Source organism: Meleagris gallopavo, chromosome Z, assembly GCF_905368555.1.
Source record: "Meleagris gallopavo chromosome Z, MGAL_WU_HG_1.1, whole genome shotgun sequence".
Taxonomy (NCBI): domain Eukaryota; kingdom Metazoa; phylum Chordata; class Aves; order Galliformes; family Phasianidae; genus Meleagris; species Meleagris gallopavo.
The window spans coordinates 66,276,480-66,301,775 of record NC_139435.1 but is presented as its reverse complement, the minus strand read 5'-3'; the positions used below and the strand labels follow the sequence as shown (position 1 = coordinate 66,301,775).

At 38.7% G+C, this 25,296-nt stretch overlaps 1 protein-coding gene across 1 annotated transcript in view; it reads left to right on the top strand.

Moving 5' to 3' along the window:
• SVEP1 (sushi, von Willebrand factor type A, EGF and pentraxin domain containing 1) overlaps window positions 1-25,296 on the top strand; it is a 131,116-nt gene that overhangs the window by 41,220 nt on the left and 64,600 nt on the right. The window contains exons 4-14 of the mRNA XM_085212600.1: window positions 5,813-5,971; window positions 6,183-6,362; window positions 9,653-9,832; window positions 14,224-14,421; window positions 16,810-16,928; window positions 18,303-18,432; window positions 19,084-19,191; window positions 19,534-19,665; window positions 21,082-21,276; window positions 22,386-22,507; window positions 24,327-24,435. Coding sequence (XP_085068726.1) covers window positions 5,813-5,971; window positions 6,183-6,362; window positions 9,653-9,832; window positions 14,224-14,421; window positions 16,810-16,928; window positions 18,303-18,432; window positions 19,084-19,191; window positions 19,534-19,665; window positions 21,082-21,276; window positions 22,386-22,507; window positions 24,327-24,435 — 1,632 coding nt within the window. The remainder of the gene's footprint in view (window positions 1-5,812; window positions 5,972-6,182; window positions 6,363-9,652; window positions 9,833-14,223; window positions 14,422-16,809; window positions 16,929-18,302; window positions 18,433-19,083; window positions 19,192-19,533; window positions 19,666-21,081; window positions 21,277-22,385; window positions 22,508-24,326; window positions 24,436-25,296) is intronic.

The following is a 25,296-nucleotide window of genomic DNA, read 5'->3' as shown; positions in this document are numbered from 1 at the left end:
TGTATGAGGAAAAATGAGAACTACAGACTACAGTTAGCATCATAGCAGTCTACAAATGGAGCTCAGGTAGATGCAGGAGAGAGCAGGATATTGCCTAACTGATTCCTGCCATATCCTCAGGAGATAAACCTTTAATCGTATCCTTCATTAGCATCAGCTGTGGAAAGAACTGCTCATGCTAAAGATTACTGACTAAATGTAGTTAGTGGGAGAAATTAGGAATTGAAAGAAGTAGGAAATCCCTCAAATTAATCTTTGAAATACATGGAGTTCATCTCTACTCTCTCTCATACTGGGATAAATCAAGAATAATTCCATTTCAGTGACTTAGATATACTAGCATAATTGGAGAAGAAATTGAGCTTGCCTGCATTGCCAGGATTTTAAGAGATTTACATTTTTAGGCAGAATTATTTGCCTTTAAAATTTGCACTAATACATTCAGGGAAAGAATACAGATATCCTTCAGTCCCAGATGTAGTCTTCATGCCATTCAATACCAGTTCAATGCAGTTTGCCACTGCATTAGTATTTAAAGCCAACAGGGTAATGCATGTTAAGTAATCGGTGAATCTCTGAAACTTACTTTGTTTTATGTTGTTGTTTTTACGGTGCTAAATTCTTGCTTGAAGATTAAAATATCAAGCTGGTCATCTGTTTGCAGGCAGAGTAGAATTTGTATTAATTTGAAATTCTCCCTTCTGTTTTGTGTGTGTGTGTGTGTGTGTGTGTGTGTTCTGTTTGTTTGTTTTGTTTTTGTTTTTGTTTTAGACTTTCCACATTCATTGTTCAGATTCAGGCAGGTTTTTCACCGTGCATATGCACTGACTGAAGTGTTTTTATTCATACCTTATGTCATATTTGCTTTCTGCTGATTCACTTCTTCATGCAACTTAATGTTTTTCTTGTTAGATAAGTAATAAAGTATGTTCCATTGTTAGCTGAGAAGCATCATGCCCTGTAGTATTCAAAGCCAGAAGGAGTGTGCAAGATTATAATTTTTTTTTCCTTTTCAGTTAGTTGTATACCTCAGGAGAGCTTAACTGAGGAGGATAATATAAGAGGCATGCTGAAGTAAGCATGTATTATTTCACTCTTATTTGCTATTAGAAGATTATATTTGCTATTAGAAGATTAATTCACTGACATTACCATGGACACTAGAATCTGAATGAGTATTGTTGGTGAATATCCACCATTTTATGAAAGCAGGTTGCTGCTGATGACAGCTTTAGTGTGAGCCATCTTTGTACGCTTGGAAAGTTTAGGAACTGTGCTTATTTGAGTTATCAGACTAATCCCTGCTACCAGATACACTTTCATTCCTGTTAAAAAAAAAAAAAACTAATCCCCTGGGATATCTCAGTGCTCACATTAAACAAAAGGGATTTTCCTACTCCTCATCTTTATTCTTGGGAAACAATGTGATTCCTGTATAGATAATATTTAGATCATTTATTGAGAAAATTGTACATGCAAATGTGCACATTTCATGAGTATCTTTTCTCTTTAATGGCTAATAACATTAAAATCATTTTCCTGTTTCTAAAATTCTTGGGCTTTTTTGTTATTCTTGAAAGTACTGGATTTACAGATTTACTGAGGCTCATCCACACCCTGTTTTGAGCCTTTTTCCACCATCATGTAGTTTTCAACAGGAAGCAAGATTTGAAAAAAAAAAAAAATTGTTTTCAGAAATTAGTGCTGGAGAAAATGATCTCTCCCTGTAGGTAGCTTGTATGGGTATAGAAGGCGTATCAGTGAGAGCAGAATGATGATCCAAATTTTGCAGAATCTGACACAGCTTGATTAACTGACAAGACCTCAGAGAAGCAGGTGTGATCCTTCAAGGCTGGGATGACGTGTTCTTCAGATGAGGTTTTTTCTTGCTTGTGAATGCATCATTGTGTATGGATTTGGGCCATGTTCCTGTGCTGTCAGTAAGGAAGTCATGCGTCTTCAGACCAGCTCAATCAGGTGTGATCAAGTCCAGTCTGCAGCAAGCAGCTGAACCTCTGATCTTCCACAGCTGTCTGTGAGTAGTTTCAGCTTAAGCTGCAGCCGGACTAACTTTTGTGGCTGTGATGGAAATGCACAAAATGCATACGGGTCAGGATGCTTGTGCTCAATTCCTAAGCCATTCATTGGCATTGTACAATAACTGTAGTACACATACTTGAAAATAGCTCTGTATTACGTTGTGAAAGTTTTGAATGTAGCTCGGTGGAGTTTGCAAGCTGAATATGTCAATGGTAGATGGGGGGGTTAGTGAGCAATATAGGGGCAGAGGCTTGGAGAAAACTCTACATAAAAAACCAAGGCAGGATATTTCAGCTTTTCAAAATGCAATAGCAAGCAATTTAGAGCATTAGGAAATGAATCAGGGCATTTGGGGGAACTCATCTTTCCAAGTACAGACCATAATAACCACTTCAGCAATATTATTTACCTCCTGCATCTTCACTGGCAAGAACTAATTGCAAGCGTAATTTCAGGATGAACCATTTGTGTCATTCTGAGAGTCAAGCCAGTCTGACTCTAAGTTATAAACAGATTGCTGGTTTGGGTTTTTAAAAGTGCCCATTTTGTAGTATGGTACCTATTTTCATCCTATAGTTCTCCAAACAGAATTAGAAAAGATATGCTACTCCTTCATCTGAGATGACCTGAAATGCAAGGAGAGGATTTCTGCACAAAAGAGAGGAAGGAAATGGTAACTGTCCAAGAGGAATATCTTCAGTAGAAAAAGTGGGTAAAATACATGAAGGAGATTTTTTTTTTCCAAAATGCTTTTCCCAGAAGTCCCAAATGAAAAATGGAAAGTTTTCAGCTCTAATTCTAACTACATACTTCTATCCTATTTCCCTCCTTTGCATTTCGTGTTTATACGTACACCATTTACCACGTAGGCGTGTTTTCACTTGTTTTCATTTTCTTTTTAAAAGTGTATATAAAATGCATGTAAGTTGAAGCCGATCTACAATACCCAGCATCACCACTTAACTGGTAATCATTTTGATTTTTTTCTTCTAAATAAAATTGCAAAATTTTCTGAAAATGAAACAGAAATATTATCTCTGGAAGCCATTCAAAAGACAGTGCTTTTCTTGGAAAGAAATGCTAATTGTTCCTAGGTTGATTTTTAAAGGCCATAAAATTTAACTGAGGAAAATTGAGTTTGGTTGGCAAGCATCAGAAAAAGAGGCTCAGATTTCCTTTGTGTTTTTTGGAGGGGTGGGGGAAGGGAGTAGGAGTAGGTCTTTTCAGTTGCCAAAAGAGTAGGAATCTGTATTCTTATCTTACTGCATAAGGTGGAAAACCAGGGGTCATTTATGGTTGGCCTCAGTAAGCTGAGAGCAGCAGAGCCTTTGTCCTGTGCAGGTCTCTGTACCATGCAGAGCTACATCAGAAGGTACAAAGTGTGCTGAAGGCGAGAAATGGGCTGGCTTACTCGCAATCTGCATGGGTAAGTATGGCCACTAGAAAAAATGTACAGGTAATAAAGCTACTATTGTATAATTTACTCAAAATACTTGGTAAGCTTTCATAGAATCTTAGAGTCATTAAGGATGGGAAAGACCCCTAAAATCATCCTAAAATCATCTTCCCTTTCAGGGAGTTCTGGAGGGCAATAAGATCTCCCCTGAGCCTCGTCTTCAACAAAATGAACAATCCCACTTTCTTCAGCCACTCCCCATAAGACTTGTGCTCCCATCACCAACTTCATTACCCTTCTCTGGACATGCTCCAGGGCTTCAATGTCTTTCTTGTAGTGAGGAGTCCAAAACTGAACACAGTTCTCAAGGTATGGCCTCACCAGAGCTGAGTTCAGGGAGATGATCACCTCCCTGCTTCTGCTGGCTGCACTATTTCTCATATAAGCCAGGATGCCATTGGCCTTCTTGGCCACCTGGGTGCACTGCTGACTTATATCTAGCCAGGTGTCTATCAACACCCCCAGGTCCTTTTCTTCAGTGCAGTCTTCCTGCTACTCTGTTCCAATCCTGTAGTGTCGCCTGAGGTTGTTGTGACTAAAGAAACTGTGGGACCTGGCACTTGGTCTTGTTTAACATCACCCTACTGGCCTCAGCCCAGTCCAGCCTGACCAGATCCCTCTGTAGTGTCTTCCTTTCCCTCAGACGGGTCAACACTTCCTCCCAGCTCAGTGCCATCTGTTTGCTTACTGAGGGTGCACTCAATTTCCTCATCTATATTGTCAATAAAGATATTAAACAGGACAGGCTCCAGTACCAATCCCTGGGGAACACCACTTCTGACTGGTCACCAGCTGGTTTTAACTCCATTTGCTAGCACTCTCTTGGTCCAGCTCTTCAGCCAGTTCTTTACTCAGCAAAGAGCATACCTGTCCAAGCCATGGACTGTCTTCCCTGGGAGAATGTTGTGGGAGACAGTGTCAAAGGCTGTTCTGAAGTCTAGGTAGACTATGTCAGCAGCTCTTCCCTCATCTGCTGCGCTGGTCACCCAGCACAGAAGGAGATCAGATTGATCAAACAGGACCCGCCTTTTGTGATCCCATGCTGTCTGGGCCTGATCCTCTGGTTGTCCTGCCATGTGATCTCACTCAAGATGATCTGTTCCACAACCTTTCTTGGCACCAAAGTCAGGCTGACAGGCCTGTAGTTCCCTGGATAATCCTTATGGCCCTCCTTGTAGGTGGAAATCGCATTAGTAAGCCTCGAATCTTTTGGGACTTCTCTGGTTTACCAGAAATGCTGGTAGTTTGTGGAAAGTGGCTTGGCAGTCACCTCTGCCAGCTCCCTTGGATGAATCCTAACTGGCCCAAAGAACTTCTAGGTGGAATAGAAGCTCTCTAAGTGTCTCCACCTGAACCATGGGGGGGGCTTATTCTGCTCCCTATCCCAGATTTCCAGGACAAGGGGTAGAGTACCCTGAGGATGACTGGTCTCCTTTGCATCAGGAGGTATATTTTCCAGCACAAGAACGTCTGAGTTGTGTTTCAGGTGTCAGACTGATGAATCAGTACTTTATCAGCACTTGGTGATAAGCCTCCCCTGTTCTTTGAGCTGCTTTGTGAAATAAATGAGGATGATTATTGTAGATTCCTGAAGAGCAGAATTCAGAAAAGAGAGAGATCTAATGCTATGACATATCCAACCTTTCTGAACTTCTCGAATGAGAGGTCACTTTTCTCTGTTCTTTTCCCCTGCCTCTGAAGATACTTAAGAAATCTCTTTAAGACGTGTGCGTGCCCATACACGGAGTTACAGATGTTAAATGGGTTAAATGGGTAAATAATTGCCAAAGCTGCCAGGAGCAGCTAGTTTGATTAATTGCTTCATTGTTTGTGGTTCATACACTACAGAAAGGATGGTATGTAGTTCATCTATAAATCAAAATGTGTAAATCAAGTGCAGGGGGTTTTGTGAGCTTTTGCTGTCTTGGTGCTAAGGATCTGTGTACACAAACTTCATGTTAGTTCTGAATGAATTTTGCCTGAATTAATTTGGTACAGCTGTAAATCAGTAATGTCTTCAAAAGGTCAGTGAAGGTTTTATCAGTGAAAATCTGACTTGTTTTCTGGGATTGGGTATCTTTTGAAGGAGGTAATTCATGAACTTCATTGCAGTCCTCAAGCAGATGCTGGAGAGACCTTCAGGGAGTGGGGTTTAGTTCACCCTATAAGAAGATAATGTTCTTGCTGTAAGTGACACTGGTTGTATGAGGAAGAATAGAAGAATGTAAAAAATGTAAAGCACCAAACTTGAAAAATGATGCTAGCTGTGAAATGCAATATCCTGAAACCCTTTCCTTGTTTTGTTTCGCTCAACAGCTTGTCCACCGGGGACATATAAGCCTGACAGTTCACCAGGTGGAATAAGCACTTGTATCTCATGTCCTGATGAGAATCATACTTCTCCACCAGGAAGTACCTCCATTGAGGACTGTGCGTGCCAGGAGGGATATCGTGCTGTAGGACAAACTTGTGAAGGTAAGTGCTTCTGGCCAGAAATTAAATTTAGTTAAACAGTGGAGGACCGGGACAGTTCCATTATTCCTCTTTGCACTAGAAAGACAAGTAAAATTGCATGCAGACTATCAAGATGGAAGTGGAGTTGGAAATGAAAAATACTGCTTTCCTTCAGTACACTTTTACACTTCAGCTGGTGTCATAACTCTGTTGTGGTTGTTTAATTATTTAGTTGTTCACTGCCCTGAATTGAAGCCCCCTGAAAATGGTTACTTTGTCCAGAATGTCTGCAACAATTACTTCAATGCTGCCTGTGGAATCCGATGCAAAGCAGGATTTGATCTCGTGGGAAGCAGTATCCGGCTTTGTCAGCCAAATGGCCAGTGGTCTGGATCAGAGGCTACTTGCAGAGGTACGGATATGTGCTTGCAAAGCCTTTTCCTGCAAGGTTAGTTTATTCTTGACAGTGGGTTACTCTGCTCAGTGCATAGCAGGCCGTGCAGATCTGCATCTATTACCTCTTAGGTGAAAGAATGTTCTAAATCCCAAGTTCCATCCCACTCATTCTGGCATCATCCTTTCTACTGGATGTGGATGCATGATTTTCCTTTAAGTGGGACATTGTCTGAAAAGTGAGGGAAAATCTGCTTTGAGATATTGTCCTGATATTGAGTCAATTTCCTTTGGAGTGTTGGAAGGATATATTTTTGCCTTTCTTGCAATCTCTCCGTTGTCTTGAAGACTTCCCATTAAATACGTTAAGAAATCCTATGTTTACATGTGCTGGATCTATTCGTCTCCATTCACACAGAGTATAAAGGGGAGTGAGATCAAAGCCACAGTTTATAGCTGTCTTGTTAATCCCAGGAGTACTTTAGTGCATAAATTAGGAAAGGATGTTGAAGGAAAATCCCTTGGCACTGCTTTGAATTTTGACGTTAAACATTCCTCAGTTGCTAGCTAAAATCTGTTCTGCTATTGGAAAGCAGTTAATGCAGTTGTGTTTTGCAATTAACTGTGACCCATGAAAAAAAGCCCTACAAAGTATGTATTTAATCCAGAAAAATATGTTAGGAGAAAACACAGAGCAAGCAGAATATGCTTTTGTTGTTGTTTTCACTGACATTATGGAAATATTTCTTGATCCTGGAAAATGCCTAGTTGACAAGATTAGTTTGCATTTAAGACATTAAACCACGACCAGAATAACATGGGCTCAGCTCCCAGTTTTCACCAAGGGCATACTGAAATACCAAAGAAATGTGAGCACTGAAATACTGAGGAGACGAGAGCACTGCAGTTATTTTACACAGTCTACAGAAGAAATGACTAGATTTAACAGGTGATGGAAAGGAGTTGGGGAGCACCTTCCCTATAGGCATTAACATTGTTGACTACCTCCTCAGTGCTCGTAATTCATTCCAGCTTCATCAGTAATAACCACAGCTTGGTAGTACTTGCTTCCTGTAGAAAGGCTTCCATGGAAGCAGTGAAAGTATCTTCTGCATAAAGCATGTATGATTCAGCAATTAAATGTCTTTCTTATTCACTGCAGCGCAGTTAGGATACAGCTTATTAGAAAGCTGTTCAAAAGCTCTAATTGTCACTAGCAAGATGAAAGTCTTAAGATCCTTCTTTATTCCCTTGAATGTACTTTGTGGTGAGTGCCTCAGTGCATGTATGTGCATGAGGAGTAATATTTTCAAAGTGTGAACAGAAACAGTGGTAACAGAAAGATGTGTCAGATGTATGAGTGACTTTTTTTTTTTTTCTTTTTTTCATATCCAGGGTACCTGCATTCTGCTGCACTCAGGTGCCCCTATGGCTTCAACAAAAGACATAATTTCATGGTGTATTTTTGTAGTGTTGAGGAGTTTGTAGCTATTATTCATTTTAAAGAGTGCTCAAGATATCTGCCTGTTTATTAGTTTGAGGGAGTGTTGTGCTCTAATCAGTCCACATGCATGTCTGCTTGGAGGCATGTCCTGTCTCATCAGTATAAAGAGTAAACAACTACTGGGAAGAGGAGAGAAAGTTGCCAAGTTGGCTTACTTTCAATTGCGTTTGGAGTGGAGTTTGTGGTTTGCTTCCTACCAAGCAGCAGCAAGGATGGTTTTCTTGGTAAAATCTGCATTCCAGTAGGACAGAGAAGTCATCCACAGCTCTGAAGTTGTACATCATCAGAGCTTGTCCACCGCCTGCAAGTCAACAGAAACTGTGGAAACAGTTCTAGGAAAACAGTTTAGGGAGCTGCAGCCTTCTTGACTATATTTTTGAGTGATCACACTGTTTGCCCTTGCGTATGTTTTACTCCCAGTATAGACTTTTGAAGATACTGACCAGCATCCACTGGCTTTGGCTGAGAACACTCTTCAGTGATACATGTTTTCTGTAGGGCTTGCGAAATCTTAGGGAAGAGAGGCTTGAATTCCTGAGGAAAAAGATGCAGTAGGACCCCAGCAAGCATCTTCACATTTCAACTTGCCGTCACCCTGTCATCATGTATATGTCATCATCACATAAATCTGTTCAGCTTAGGTGTTTGACAGAAGTGGACCCAAATCCAGGCACGATGTACGCTGAGAGGGTCACAAGGGAAGTGTCTGATACTGGCTGAAAAGGAGAAGCCAGGGGCAGAGCATAAGAACACAGTCTTATTAGAAGAACTTAAGGTGGTGAAACAAAGGAAATAAATTAAAGCATTACCAGTGCTATTGATTTTCTTTATTACTATTATTATTATCATTCACCTGTTCAGGGATTAATCTGCAGTGCTACAATGCATAAAGCTGCAGCACCAGTATTCAGTAACAAAATAATAAGACAATCTGAGGATTATTTGTCATACCCCACTTCCTCCTTTGCACATATACCCTGCACAGTACAGCCTTCTCCTTGGCATAGTGCTGCTTGCAGTGTTTGAGAGCTGTGGCAGGAGAAAGGCCCCTCTGCAGGGCAGCAGCCAGGGCTGCTTACCGCTGGGAGCCCCATATTGGGAGAGGTCTGTTTTGTCTCAGCAACAGCCTAGGTTGTGCCTTTTTTTTCTCTCATGGTCCTGTTGACCACAAGTGCCTTGTCTTCCTTCTTCCTCTCTCTTTCTTAGTGTGAAGCTAGTCTGATGTGTGGAGTCTGACCCTAATTTTGCCTGCATCAATAAACTGAACAGTGCCTGAGCATATTCCCAAGCCCTGGAATGCAGTCATCTGCCATATTAAGCTCTTAGCCTGTTCTGTGACATGTCTTCAGTCCATACTAGACTGCCAGTTAGAAATTTCCCAAACTCTCAGGCAGTGGTTGAGGAATTAGAAACATCTGAAGACCCAAACTTTTCTATACAATTGCATTTGCATGCAGCCATGCCATCTTGAACGCTTGCAGACTTTACTGTCACAAGTTACACAATGCTAAATGTCCAAAAGCTGGGAACTTTTCTGAGTACAATTAAAATGCTAGCCTTATGTCAGAATTCAGGTCAGTGGATGCCTAACCTCATATGTGCTAAGACTCTCCTTCAAGAAAAGTAAGGCATTAAAACTTTGAAAAACGTAGCCTTCTTCCAGCCCTATTCTGTAAATCTGTTTCAACTACTGTAGTAAGTGTACAACCCAGTACTTGTCCAGTCCCTGAAAACCTGAACGGGCTTGAGTTACTCCCTAGATTCTCAGTGCTGCTGAGTGAAGTGATATTTTTTTCCCTTTGCAGTTCGAACATGTCCCAAGCTTTGGGCTCCTGAGAATGGACACATCAATTGTTCAACAACTGATATCTCCTATAAGACGGAATGTTTTGTGACCTGCAATGAAGGCTATAAACTAGAAGGAAATGCCAAATTGACCTGCCAGGGAACCTCACAGTGGGATTCAGAGGAGCCCAAGTGTGTGGGTAGGTATCTCATCACAGTCTGTTCATGTCAGAGTGCATCCTCTCCTGACATGCTGTCATGAGAAACACTATCAATTTTAGTATCTGATGAAGCTTAGATGATAAGAATGAGAAATAGTTTATGAATGTTTCATACTGGTCATAAAGCTGGGGAGGAGCAGAAGGGTTTTTAAATGGAGTAAGTGGGCAAATTAACATTGAAATTCAGCACAGGCAGTCAGTAACTAAAGGTGTTGGATCTGATGGTTCATTGTCCCATAATATATTGTAGGAAATACACATCTTGTAAGTTTATAATACAAATTGAATGTGAACAGAGATCTGAGTTCTCTTAAAGCTAACAATGTCTTCAACCAAAGACTAAAGTATGTTAGCCAGGCACTGCGAGTGCAAAGTAGAAGTGTGGCTTCTGTCGCTTTTGCTTAGCTCGTGGCTGGAAATAAGTGAAGAGACAGTAGGAACCAAAAACCTCTATTGTGAGATCTCACCAACTGTGCAGCATAGTTACGTGAACATATATTGCTGTTCACTACGCTTTCTGTTACGTATAGAAATAAAGGTTTGTAGGTTTCACAAGAAGCCATTTGAGACTACTGACAGGTACCTAACTCAACAAAACTGAGCTGGTGCTGAATAAAGTTAGGATAGAATACATATAACCTGGCACAGTTAAGGTAATGCCTTTCTGTTCACCTGCAGGCTTAAAAGTGTGAACTTTGCATGAGATGAGAACAAATTTGTAAGTGTAGATATGTGTTTGAAAATTATCCATAAGTATTAATTTATCAGGAGAGTTCATTAAAAGATCCTAATCTTTCTTCTGAAGTTAGTGGAAAAACGTCAATTAACTTCAAAAGGAAGAGTCTCTGAAATCCTGTTGGAAGATTATAATTGGAAGATTAACTGTATTCATCAGCTGAATTCATCCTTCCTAGCTTAGCATTTTGATTATTAAAATCCAGCTCTACCCTGTATCAGATTTCTTCACACCATGCAATTTCACTTCAATTTCTGGATTACCCTTGGCAGTGGTTTATTTCTGCTAAATCTGAAAATCCAGTGTGGAAGTTAGCCTTAGTTGTCCCAGAGGAAAAAGTGTGAGCTTGAAGAAGCTTCTGCCATCAAGCTTGCTGAGATTCTTGCCTAGTGCAGACTTGTGGCATTTCATTCTGGGGAGGATACAATTCAAAAGACTCAAGTTGCATGTTCTCATCAAAAACATCCTTTGTACATCATTTCTAACTATTATTTGTCATCTGCTAGATGAAAGTTAACAGAAATCCTTCGTTACTTAAGCATATGTCATTGATAATTCATCCATTTCCCTCTCTTATTTGAAAAATGAAGTGAGATTATGTTCACTGTCTTACTTTGTAACATTTTGCTTGGATCTCAGGGTACACTCCTAGATGTTTTTCTGAATGCTTTTCAGTTTGAGTGGACACCACTGCAAAGTTTACTGCATTTTAAAGTTAGATCTGTAAGACTGTACTACAACCATCTCCAACCATAACTGCTGCTGTGTCACTGTGTCGTAACATAACCTGGGTTGTAACATAATTGTTTACAGGCACTCCTGTGAGGTCTGTTGTCATATGCTGCTTTTTCCAAGAAAGTGGAAGTTTGTGTAAGTTTGGCAATTGTGTGTGTTTTTAAATCAGATATTTTTCATGAAAAATACCATTTGCAAAGAGTTGCTTTTGCATAGGTTACATTACATTATAAACTGATCAAAACCAAAATATTTACTAAAAGAGCATGTTTGTTTCTTGTCCAGTTTAAAATATATATATATATTTCCACAATCATATTCTGGTGTTTCCTTGCTCACTGGTGAAAGGTTGATGTCCAGCACATTAAAATTGATGATATTTGCAAGATACTGTTCTCCTTGGTTTGTTCAAACGTTCACGAATAAAGGTAAAAGTGCAGATGGCATCCGCAGTTTTGATGCCATCTAGTGTTAAAAGAATTAGTACTGCTTGAGTCTGATTGCAGTCAGCCGATTCTTTCCCTGAATTGTGTGTGTAAAGGGTGGAAGAAATGTGACTTGGTTGGTGGTCTTGTTTTTAGTTACTATGTTGAAGCTCCTCTTCCTGAGAACATCTCAGGTGAGAAGTGACCTAAAAAGATTGTATCACTCTGCTCCTCACAGAGCCCAAACTTCCTGTGTCAGCTTTATCAAATTGTGTATCTGAGCGCAGATAAAAAAAACTTTCTTATTCTTCTTCCCTAGGAAAAACCTGTCTACTTTTAATACATTCCCTTGGGCTGGATACACCATTTGACGTTTCATTATTTTGCTTTGCGGTGATCTTGCTGGTAGACTTGGAAGCATCTTTATCAGGAGGGTTGTTACCGCTTAGCCAGAAAAGAAATTTTTCTATTTCTCATGCCGACATCTTTCACAGTCTTTTTTCTACTTGTTCCCTGGAAGTGCCATGCATTGTGAAGTTTTAGCTTGTATTTCCAAAATTGTTTTTCCCTGTTTTTGATTTTTCTGGTTTCTGCTATTTGTTAGTATTCTTCCTGTGGTGACCAGCCAAAGGTTAGATTTTTTTTACTGATGGAGTTGATCTACATTTTATAGCCAGGAGCATCTGCTTGAAGTGAGTGTGTTAACATTTAGAGTCTCTTCAGCCTCTTGAAATATCTGTTCCAAAGCTGCTGCCTCTTGCAATTATTAATTGCTTAGACCTTAAACAAATTTTCACTATTGTAAGTTTTAAGGGCAGGAAATACTTAAAATTCTTTGAGTCTTTAAAATTTGTTTCAAGAAGAACCAGTTCTCAATGACTTGCCGCATATTTTAGAAGAGGAAAGAAAAGAGACATATAGTGTTTTAATATGAATAACTTCTGTGTCATTAAACCATTGCTAAGAGGTGAACAGCACTTTGCCTTCTGTAACTGTGGTGAGTTGTTCTTGGTATGTGCCCTTTGTGTGTGTAGAGGCTCTTTCTTCAGTAACTAGCAGAAGAGATACAGTTTTCTAATTTGCTGTAGTTAATGGATCATTTTCCTTGTGTGTTTGCCTTTTAATTGTCCTAAGAAAAATTACTGAAAGTCTACCTAGCCGAATTAACGTGATAAACCTTTTTGTCCTTTGTTTGTTCATGACTGAATGTTTGAAATAGAAATAACATTACTTGCTTCACATGGTAAAAACAGCGGCTCAAAAACTGAATGAAGTTTTTGTGAAGTACCTGGCTTTGCACGCTGGATTTTTTGCAAGTTTACACTTCAGTGCAAATGTTCTTCAGAATCTGTAATAAATTCTAGTAACAAAGTAGTTCAAAACCTTGATTTTAAGCCTTAAAGTAATCATCAGCCCTTCCTAACTTCCGTGGAGGGATAGTCAGCTGCCATTTATAGTCACCTTCAGTCTTTGCATCTGGGAGTATTTAAGACCAAGCCTAGTTTCATTCAATTTGAGGATGCTGTAGACAAAATCATATGCCATGTCCCTAAAATTAAGTGAGCTCATGGCAGGTTTTCCTTTTCTGCCTCTCATTCTTATTTCTTGTAAAAGCTGTACAAAAAGGCAACAAATGCAGGGCTGTTCCTTCTATCCAGCTCTTAAGATCTGGAAGGCAATGGAATGCTTTCAAATGCATTCATGAAAGCTAAAGTTGTTTAAAAAAAAAAAAAGGGAGAGAGCAGAATATAGTGGAGCCACAGGAAAAAATAGTGTTTCTGACGCAGCAAAAAGCATGGGAATGAAGATTGTAGAAGCACAGAATCTTAGAATAGTTTATGCTGGAAAAGACCTTAAAGACCATCTAGATCAACCTGCCTGCAATGGACAGGGATACCTTCCTCTAGACCAGGTTGCCTAGGGTCCCAAGCAATCTGGCCTTGAGTACCTCTAGGGATGGGGCATTCACAGCTTCCCTGGACAGCTGTGCCAGGGACTCATCACCCTCTGAATAAAGTGTTTCTTCCTTATATCTAAACTAAATCTCTGCTCTTTTAGTTCAAAGCCATTACTGCTTGTCCTATCACTATACTTCCTGGTAAAGAGTTCCACTCATGCTTTCCTGTAGGCCCTTTTAGGTGTTGGAAGGCCTCAGTGACATCTCTCTGGAGCCTTCTGTTCTGGGCTGTCTCAATTCTCTCAGTCTTCATGGGACAGGTAATCTGATCATCTTTGTGGCTGTCCTCTGGACCTGCTCTAACAGGATCTGATGTCCAAGGGGCTCATTCAGCACTAAAGTACAAAATTTGAGCATTTCCTATTGTTTTTATGCACTCACCATGCATGTATACTCTTAAAAAATCTGTGTATTTTATATTCCTTCTTAGCTACCATATGACTTCATTTGCAAATTTGTTTGTATATATATTTTTATGTAAGTCAGTTAAAATGTGTGCCTTTCTGGTCTCTTGTAGAAATGCATTGCCCCATCTTCCAGAAACCAGCAGGTGTAACGATTCACCCTCCAAAATGTGGGATGGAGCCAGCTTTTTCTGGGACTGTGTGCCAACTGAGCTGTCCCCAAGGATTCATCTTGTCCGGAGCTAGAGAAGAACTAAGGTGCATTTCATCTGGGAGATGGAGTGCAAACATCCAGGATGCTCTTTGTAAAGGTAGAGACCAGCACAAAGTCGATTCTTTGTATGCACGCAGGACTGGAGGAAAGTACATAGGAAACAGATGAGTAAAGACAGATTGGAACTGTGGAAAGCATAACTAAGCAGTCTGTAAGAAGGACTGTCTGTACCACTTAAGCTTGGCTCTCAGGTTTACTTGTAGTATGTAATACTGAGATGGAATTCAGAGGTTGCTTGAGTGCTATCTTAGAATTATCCATTGCTGGCAGCCTCTTAAGTCAGTTGCTAGGAAGCTGCCTGCAACGACCTGATGTGAAGATAAATTTGAATTTTCAAAGTAACAGTGAAAGATCTTAGCTTAAAGATCGCCAGTGTGGAACCCACACACATATTAAAACAGTAGTTATTAGTAATACTACTTCTACTGGTTGAGCACAGATGTATGCAAGCCCTGTAGTCTGAGCAGACCTATAAGCCTGAGGTGATACATGTGGTGTAGAAGGATGGTTCTTTTCAGTTGGTTCTGAACAGACCACAGCAGTAGACAGTAGTAGTGCAAGAGTAACAGCCACATGAATCAAAACCAAAACTGATTGACACTGTATACCGTTCATAGACGAGCAGAAGGTGGTTGTGTACATCTGAAGGGTTCTGGTATGTTTGTCCACCTCTTCTGGAAATGTAAGGTTATTTATTCTTTTACATACATGCACAGTGAGTTGGAAGAAATTTGGCTTTGGATTATAGGAGGATGCAACTGAAAGTGTGGTTTTGCTGGGAATGTGCTCTTCACTTCTTCATGAACCATTGTGCTCTCAGCATTAATGCTTCCACTCCAAATGGAGGCCGTTACCAGCCTCTGCATGAAAGAACAGTAAAGAAAACAGCTATAGTAGTTATCATGCCAAGTCAGTACAGAAATTGAGATGGGAACTTTTTCCTCTGCAGTGACCAGGGAGATTTTATCCTTCCCTTTAAAGATATCATTTCCCACTATGGTATGTACCATGTTGTTTTTCTGAATCTAGTAAAAACCTGTGCCAAACCACAGTTTTTAATATTTGATGGGATCCCAGCACAGTGCTACAAGCTAAGTGTTTGGATCAAGATAAAGTAGCATGGCTTAGGTTCAAGGTTTTAGATATTACCAGTGCATAAAACTCTGAATAGAAACCAAGATCCTCTGAGTGTTATTCTTCCCTAGTAAAACTGAATATTTGCCTCTCAATTGCTTTCATTTTTGGTACTTTCTCTATTTTGCTGCCAAAATATTTGGCCAGTTTGCACTAGCCTTTTTCTTTCTGACTTATTTATTAGTCTTTCTGCAGAATTTCACTTCTAAATGGAATTTGCCCCAGCCTGAGGACTGTGGTCAGGGAAATGTAATTCATAACTGGTAGTTATGAAAAGAGTGCACTTCTAGTAAAATTTTCGTCAAAATGAGTTCAGAGGAAGACAAAACCACTTGTATTTATTGCTTTGCACTCAATTAATAAAGGAGTTTAATTGCCTGACTTATGTCTTTACTGGAACTATGTAGTAATAAAAATGTAACTGGTATCAGTCCCAGGTTGTTCTAAAGCCTCCTGGGCATGGATGAGTTCAGAGCTGAATGCCTTTGTCCTTGTCTCATGAGTCTAAAGGCCATTTATCAAAAGATAATACAGCAATAAAATAACCCAACCACAAATGTTTTGAGAGGCCCTATGCCTGAGAGATCAAGAAGTACTTGGTCAGAGAAATGTGATACCTAAATGATGGTGGTGGTTACCAGTATTGTACCACTAATACTTTCAAACCATCCAGCATAGTCACGTATGTCTCAAGAAAAACCTGTTAATCCTACATTGTAGCTTACAGTAGGTATTTGTTAAAGAACATTTCCGAGTAACTGGTGCCAGAAATCTTGTCACTGCTTCTTGCAAGTTACCGTGCTCCTGGGCATTTGAGATTGATTACTGTCTTCTTCATACTACATATGTCATCTCATAAATAATCTTTTTTAAGTCACTGATGACAGATGTTTACATCTGCATGTGTCATATATGTGGGCAGCGAAAACAAAAAAAAAGCCACTCCTTCTTAATGACTAGATTTGTGTGACGAATAGGTGAATAATAAGAGAAAACAATTAATTCTGTCTTACTTATGTTTTGCTTTACGGTTACACATAGTAACCTATTACTATGCTAAGTGATATTCAAAAATACAGCCAAAAGCAGTCTTTCCCCCAGAATAATTTAGTGTTTATGTATGAGTCTGCAGGCAAGAATTAAAAAAAAGGGAGAGATGGAGACTTTGCAGAAATGTGTATGTATATTCCAGGAAGTGCCAGAAAAACAGTACTTGTATGCAGTCTAATCATTATAGTGGTGTTATTTCTTTAATACCAATATAAAAGTAGTTTGCATTTTTCTGGGCCAGATATTGAAGCTCCTCGGATCCAGTGTCCAGAAAATATTGAGACTGAGACTCTGGAACATCAGAACTCTGCTAATATCAGCTGGCAGGTCCCAATAGCTGAGGACAACTCTGGAGATGAGGTAAGTTAAAATCTGTGTATTTGAATAGATGCTGTCTCTTTAAAGCTAGTTATTTCATATTGGTTTTCTGAACCACTGGAAATTATTTCTTCTGACAAGCTTGAGTAGAAAAAAAATCTGCTGAAAACTTTTTATATTGAGAATTCAGCATTTTCTGTCCTTTTTAGGGTTAGTCACAGAACACTCTGCATGGTGCACATGAAATCTCGTATGTTTAACTTATGTAGTCAAAAGAAAGAATGTGCCCTTGTTTATAAAATGGAGACAGCTGCTTTAAAAATGATCTCTTAGAATGGAAAGAAGTTTTGTAAATGCTTCTTAGAAGGAAGCAAACCAGTTCATTAATCTAAAAGGCTAGCAAAAGCAGACTGCGATTAGTAAAAATGTGCTTCAGCTTCCCACCCAAGAAAGAAAAATATCATTTTCCTATCCCATGCAACATTCAAATTTGAGTACTGCGTGTATCAGAGGTCTGAAAATGCACTTTACGAGGAAGATTTGCTCCAGAGCTTTTCATAAGAAGTAGTGTTACCTCCTGGGTAATGATCAAATTACAGCAACTGACTGCATTATCTTGAGTCAGAAGGAGAGTGACTGTGTATTCTCTGAATTTGCTGCAAGCACAAAGGAGTTTTTCACGTTGTGAGCAACATCAGAAAAAAGAGTTTTAAGTTCATACTTTTTGCTGCAACACAGTCTTGATCATATACTATTGCCCTGCTGACATAGAGTCATTTGGTGACCTGTAGAAATGACGTGTCTTCATGTTCAGTTGTAGCAGATTTGTCAAAGCCACAGTTAAACTATTTTGCTGATGTAAAGCCAGATCTCTCAAAGAGAAGTTTCTTAACATAGCTCTAGTCCATACATACTACAAATGCAGGTTTCTTTTTGGTGATAGGATGTTTCCATGTGTCTGTATGTTACTGACATATGTAGATTAAAATTAGGTATTTGAGTGCTCATGACCCACAGCTGCCTTTTCCACACATTTCTCAGGTATTCTGCCCTTGCAGCTGGAGATATGAAATGTAGACAAAGCAGTTTGGAGCTACCATAGCTTGTGTGCAGTGTAGTAATGCAGACAGAAGTCAATCTCAGATTGTTTTAATGCACAGTGCTGTAATGCAGCAGATTAGGGTCCAAATCCTGACTGAGTAAACCCCTGTTGCTAAAAGGAAGGTAATCTTGAGGAGGGGAAGACAGGCACTCCGTTGCAAAGTCCACCCTCATTATTTGAAGAGGCTATGAGCATCAAATAGGAGCAGAATCAACGTTAAAGGATACTATTTTTTGCCTGTTTCTTGAATCACATGAGTGTCATGAACACTAGCCTGTGTCCCCTTTTAAATAACAATTTTCTTCCTATGAAAGGTCTCGGTGCATGTAACCCCAGCTTTCATACCACCATATCTTCTCCCAATTGGTGAAGTTGCCATTACATACAGAGCAGTTGATAAGTCTGGCAATGAGGCAAGCTGTACATTCAGTGTCAAGGTGATTGGTAAGTTCACTGGGGAAGAGTCAGTTATGGTTGAAATATTCTTATTTTGTGCACAAAGAGACTGTGAATGAGTGTGACCTCCACTGCATGCTTGGATAAGCCCAAGGGTAATGTCATCTCCATAAATGCATGGCTGATCTTGGGCCACAGTACACACAGTGTGCAATCATTGCTCCCACATGTTTTCTTATTTTGTTCTGTTGTTTTATCTGAATGCTAAGAATCCTCCTTATACTGATAGATGAAATGCTTCTTTGTTGTCACTTAACTACCTTTATCATATGCATCTTTTTTTTTTTTTTCCTTGAAAAACTATAAGAATTTACTAATCTCCTGCACATTGCTGATGCATATCATTGTTCATGTCTTTCTGCCAGACAGCTTTGGTATTCTGTTAAACAAGGTCTGCTTTGGAGAAAGCAAACAGAATGTAGAAACCATGAGTTCATGTGAAGAAATTTTCTTGTTTTAATGCCATTCACTTGGTGTCTGCCGGGTGCAGAAGTTATATTCAGGTGTACTCGTAACTATATTGTATTAACTGATGCAAATTTAAAACTGCTGTTTACCTGAATTCTTCTGATTATGGATTTCATGAATGTAGCTGGAGCTCAGCAAGCTAATGTAATGCAAACTTTTCAAATTCTATAGATGCAGAACCTCCTGTAATTGATAGATGTAGATCTCCACCACCCATACAGGCAGTAGAGAATGAATACCCAGCAACATGGGAAGAACCACAATTTTCAGACAACTCAGGTAAGATGGTGTACCCCCAAACATGTTCAGAACAGTGAAGAGTAGGGAGTTCCAACCTGCTCAACCTTATTCACTTGTAGTTTAGGATTTTGTCGTTGTAATCATTTGTTTTTAAGAACACATCATTAAGAATACATGCTAGTATTTCCTTCTCCTTATTCATTTGTAGTTTAGGATTTTGTCGTTGTAATCATTTGTTTTTAAGAACACATCATTAAGAATACATGCTAGTATTTCCTTCTCCATTTGTTGTGATTGAGTGTGAGCAGCCCTTTATAGCTCACTGATGTTTTAATTCTTTTTAATTCTTTTTTTTTTTTAATTTTTTTTTAATTCTTCTAGGTGCTCCTCTGACTATCACTAGGAGTCATGAACCTGGAGATCTCTTTCCCAAAGGAGAAACAACAGTTCAATACGTAGCCCTGGATCCTTCTGGAAATAATAGGACATGTGAAATACACGTTGTCATCAAAGGTTTGTTGTATTAGCCTTGTTGCTGCTGCTACAGTTCAATAACATGTAAGCCGTGGTGTGATACTACAAATATTCTCATGTATACAGGTGTTCTCAGACCAGGTATATTGTTTTGTTTTAATTGAATGTCATAAAGGTTGCAAGTCTACATCATTTCTTCGTTCGGATATTCCCAGTTTCTTAATTAGATATTTCTGGTTTCTATGGGAGTAGCTTGAAGGCAGTCAGGATGTTTATATATTTTCTCAGAGTGAAGAAGCACAGTGGTGAATTTGGCTTTATACATTCAAATTAGGTGTAAAAACACTGATCGCTGTTCGTTGAGCAGTTAAACTTTTGGTTGTTGATCCATTTTTTTTCTCAGTGACAAATATGTTGTGAAATGAATTAGTAGGTGTTACTGAAGTCAAACTTCAAATCTGTTCTTAAAAACGAAAACCTCATGGAAACATTTTTGTAATCACCTACGAATACTGTAGCAGATACCCTACTAGGTTTTGGAAGCTAGCTGCACCTATTCTTATACTCATGAATTTGTGATGCTTTTATAGACACCACAGTTTACCTTCTTCTTTAAAGACAAATCAGTAATTTGGTGTATAAAGAATTAAAATTGTACACTATCTCTGCCCTCTAGTGCCTAATGTCTCAGTTGTTGTGTGTATAAAGAAATGTTACGAATATTTAAAATTATGCAAACTGGACTCTTGGTTATAGCTTTGCAAAAGATAAATTACAGATGGATGTGCTACATTCTGACTTGCTTTTGTAAATCTCAGCAAGAAAAAGACAGTTCTTAGAATTCATATTATTTCAGGTCTACTCCACTTCAAACTTTTTGTGATTTTGGTGCACATGAGATTGTGTTCTCAGATGTTCACTGTGTCTTCTTCTGGCCTGTAAAATAGATCATAACTGAGATTTTGTGGTTAGTTCCTCCTAAGATTGTTTTGACAAGTCTGTGTGTTGTTGCAGCAGTGTAGAATGGATAATGCTTAGTTTTTGAGTTCAATATGCAACATAGTTTACTATAATTCATTGTATGAAAATGCATGTAAAAATTTTAACTAATTTTTTGTTGTATTTTAGTGGGTACATACTTGACTGTGCACCTTTGAATAAGAAAAACAGATGGGTTTGAGCCTTACATTTTGGAGGGTTTATTTAATTTCTCACGTGTCACATTTTCTTAAAAACCTTCACATTTATTGTTTAATATTCAAATGTCAGAGTTTGAGAAGAATTTAGCAGTACCCTGGTTCTGATTTTCTGGACATAGCAAATAATACACAGACTTCATGTGCAGCTCTTGATCAAAAGTCTTACCAGTTCTACTTTCCTGTGTGCTTATTTAATTCTCCAAATTCATCGATGTATGACTGTATGTTTTCCTTCATGTCTCTGTATTTTTCTCAGGTTCTCCCTGTGAAATCTCCTTTGAGCCTGTGAATGGCAATTTTACATGCACATCAGATGAAGTGGGTGTTAATTGTAAGTTGCACTGTGCAGAGGGTTATAGCTTCTCAGAGGGATCAAGTGAAAACTACTATTGTGCATATGAGGATGGTGTCTGGAAGCCACCTTACTCTCCAGAGTGGCCTGACTGCTCTTGTAAGTCTTAATATTTTTAGCCTATGTTTTGTGAAATGAATCTGCAGCTCATCCAACAATGCTCTTAGTGAGGAATTAAAAATATTTTAGGAATTATGACTGCTGTACATTGATAACAAATCTCTCATTTCACATCATTACAAATACTGCAAATGAATACTCAAAAGTCCCTAAAAGTGTTATTTCAGAAGTTCTCTGAAATACAAAAATAGTCAATTTGTATCCTGCTAGCAAACAAGCTAGCAAAGATGGCAAAGCAGACAAGGCCAATTAGTTCAAATTGGCATTTGAAATATGTTGTAGTTTGTCTGCAAAATTCAGAGTGCTTTTTCAACAAGAATTTCAACAATGTTTGCAAATGAAAAGGGGAAATGTATTTGTAAAAGCAGTACATGCTGTAATTACATATCTGCTTATTGCCAAATCAGAGCTTTTATCTATTTCCTTCGAGACGGACAAAGCTATGAGCTATGGACTTTCTCAGATTTTGTGACATTTTAAAAATAGAAGTATAAGAGCTACAAGCCAATCCTGGCACCAACTTACACCTACTCTCATCAGAGTGGATTTTTTGTTTCAGCAAAGAGCAATGTTTCAGCTGTGGGCAAATTAGAATTACATTTCAGAGCCATCTAACAGATCAAAACCCATAACTTGGACACTTATGAATTTCGCTTTGCTTAAATTCTGCCTTTTTTTGTATTTAGTCTAATAGCTGTAGTAACTGGACTTCCAATACTTGATTCTCTCTCAATAGAAAGGAAGTGTGGAGTTTAGGATTGTGACAGCTGGGAAGTTCTTCTATTAAGAAAATGCTGAAATAGATACATAACAGGCATTTTTCTTTAATATCCATTAGCCTTCCCATTAAACTACTGTGAAAATGTGATGTCTGTCAAGGGGTATTTAGTCTTAGTATTTGTCTGAATTGTCTGAGAAATGAATGTTACATTTTAGGAAGAAATAAACATTTTCTTGTATATAATGCTGGGAGTGGGGGGTTTTGGTTTAAAGACAGTGCTTCTTAGTTTAGTGTAATCCAATTTTTTGGTAGTCCTCTGAAATTATTGCACTGACCAACAAAAATGTCACTCTCCAACATTTTTCAGTAAATCGTTTTGCAAACCATGGGTTCAAATCCTTCGAGATGCTTTACAAAGCAACACGATGTGATGACAACAGTCTTCTAAATGGCTTTTCTGATGCTTTCCAGAGTGCACTCGGTAAAATGGTAGGTTAGTAAATGCTACTTCCTTCTACGTACTTTTTAAAAAGTACAACTTGTTACTTTTCCCAGCTGACTATTTTTATACATGAAAAATACAACAGCAACTTGGAAATGGGATTTGTGATTTTTTGGAAGATGACAGGTCTCCTTTAAAATCAAAGCTGATGCACTGACATTTTTATTCAGTCTTTAATGAGAAATTATTTATGGACAAGATTTGATGAAATGTCCGCACAGCTTAGGGACTTGATACTCACAGATTTTTTTGTAAGATTTTAAAGAGAACCTTTTGAAAGTCCCTGGTGATTACTCATAAACTGCAGTGTTGTTTGTGAGAGTGGGATGTAATGATAAAATATATTCATTTTACAAATAGTATACGTAACATTCATCTAGATAACACACTGGATAGTGATTTAAATACTTTGCTCGGGTTTCTTGAGTTTTTGAATTCTAATCAATAAATACACAGCAGTTTATTGGAAGGGGTAGCACATTCCTTCTCTGCACTGTCTCTTGCTTTTCACTTCAATATTACCACTCTCCCTCTTAATCCATGAGTCTGTCCTCAGCAGTGAAGCAGAAGCAGCAGGCCTTTGTGTTGTGGTCTAAGGAGCTGATGCTCAGGCCCCATGTGTTGGTATTACTCCAGAGTACAGTACCTGGGCAGTTAAAGACTTCTTACAGAACAAAGCCTGTGTGCTGTAAGCTTCACTGGTAACTGAAATGCATTATTAGCGTATATAACTACTGGACCGACCACTGTAGCTTTGAAATCCCTGTCAGTGGTTCTGATCAGAAGGCTCAAAGCTCAAATGACACTTCCAGGCAATCTTTGACTCTTGGACCTGAATATCTTTTACTCTCTTGACTTACTTCAGGTTTGTTTTCTTTTAGCAGAAAAATCTTGGCTAATTTTATTTCTCTTCTCTGAAGAGCTTATTTATCAACTACCACTAGGTTTCATTGCTTAAACTATCAGTATGAGTAAGCAAATAGGAAAATAGGAAAAAATGTTCAGTGACCTGCTCAGGAAGTTATATCAAAATGCAGCAGTCTCAGAAAAGAGTTAAAAAGGTTGGTTTGATTATGTCTGTTCCTATTCCCAATAACTTTAAACTATAACAGAGATAGGAAAAGGGGGAGCGTATCAGCAGAAGCCATCTTTCCAATGAAAAAGCAATATAGAGAAAATAAATTGATCCCAAAATAAATCCTAGAAACCAGCTTCTTCGAAATCAATTTGGAAGAAGCAAGAAATAGAGATGTTATAAAATAATGCATTTGTCTGTTCTTTTCTAATGTTCACTGCCTTTGTGGAGAGAGAAAATCTATCAATACTGGTCAGTTTTCTGTAGTTCTCTATTGTGTGGTTTCTGGGTAGACCACAGCGAAAACTCAACAATAAGAAAGAGCAGGCCTAAATTATTGCAACTTCCTACCAGCAGAACTCATCAAAACAATGATGGAGAGCTACACTTCTGTCCTGTGAATTGTTCACTTAGCTGGAAATGCTTTTCTTGGTAGTCTGATTCAGAAGAGGCTTTTCCAAGCTTTTGCAATCATTTTTAAATAACAGTCTTTATCTTGTGGGACAGCATGTAACTGTTGCTGTTCCAGAGTAGGAAATTAAATAAATCACTTGCAGAGATCCAGAACTTGCATCCTCAGGAACTGTTGTGATTATAACAGGCATGAAATGAGAAATCTTGTGCCAGAGAAAGAACAGGGCCAGGGCTTTACGTTATAAAACAGCTTTTTTAATTTGGGGGTAAGCTATGTAATTCTGTATTTTTAATGCTCTTCTTCTTTATATTGTAAGGTCCCATCATTCTGTAATGATGTTGATGATATTGACTGCCGATTGGAAGATCAGACACAGAAACATTGCTTGGAGTACAATTACGATTACGAAAATGGATTTGCCATTGGTAATTACTGATTGCACAGATTGTTTACCATCCAGAAAAATGTAGTGTAGTTCCTTTTTTTTCTGAAATACTGAAATGTGTTGTACAAAATAGTTAAAAAATTAGAGTATTGTTAAGATACTAAGAAATTATGCAACACATTTTATTGTGGAATTGCTTGCTTTCTGTTTTCAGTAGTGCTTCCTGTATAGTACATATGTGAAGGAAAAGTTTACTGAGATGTTTCATGATAGGGAGGAAAAAAGCATGCACATGCACACATACATGCTGAGTGCTACTGACTTGCTTGGTTAGCTTTGAAGAAAGCAACTTTTTTAAACATAACACTTTCAAACTAAAATGCTAGAAAAGCGCAACAGATATTTCTGGAGATTGCTAAGAAAACAGGGTCACTTTTTGTCTTTGGTGTTGGTTTCAGTCCACAGAATCCTCAGAGTTCACACAAAGCATAAGATTGCCTCTCAGCTGTGAAACCTCTTGTATGCAAAGTATCATGGATTTGACAGGGATAGAGTTAGTTTTCTTTACGGGGGCTTGTATGATGCCATATTTTTGATAAAAATACAATAACACTTTTTTAATTATTTTTTACTTTTTAACAATAACAGACTTTTTTAATTATTGAGCAGTGCTTGCACAGAGTGAGGGTCGTTTCAGCTTCTCACTCTGTCCTGCCAGCAAGGCCCTGGGGTTCATCAGGAGATGGGATGGTCATAGCTGGGACAGCTGACCCAGAATAGATAAAGGGATATCCCATACCATATAGCATCATGCTTAGCAGTAAACTGCAAGAGGGGAGAAAAGGGGACATTCAAAGAGGTGGTGTTTGCCTTTCCAAGAAACCTGTATGCATGATGAGCC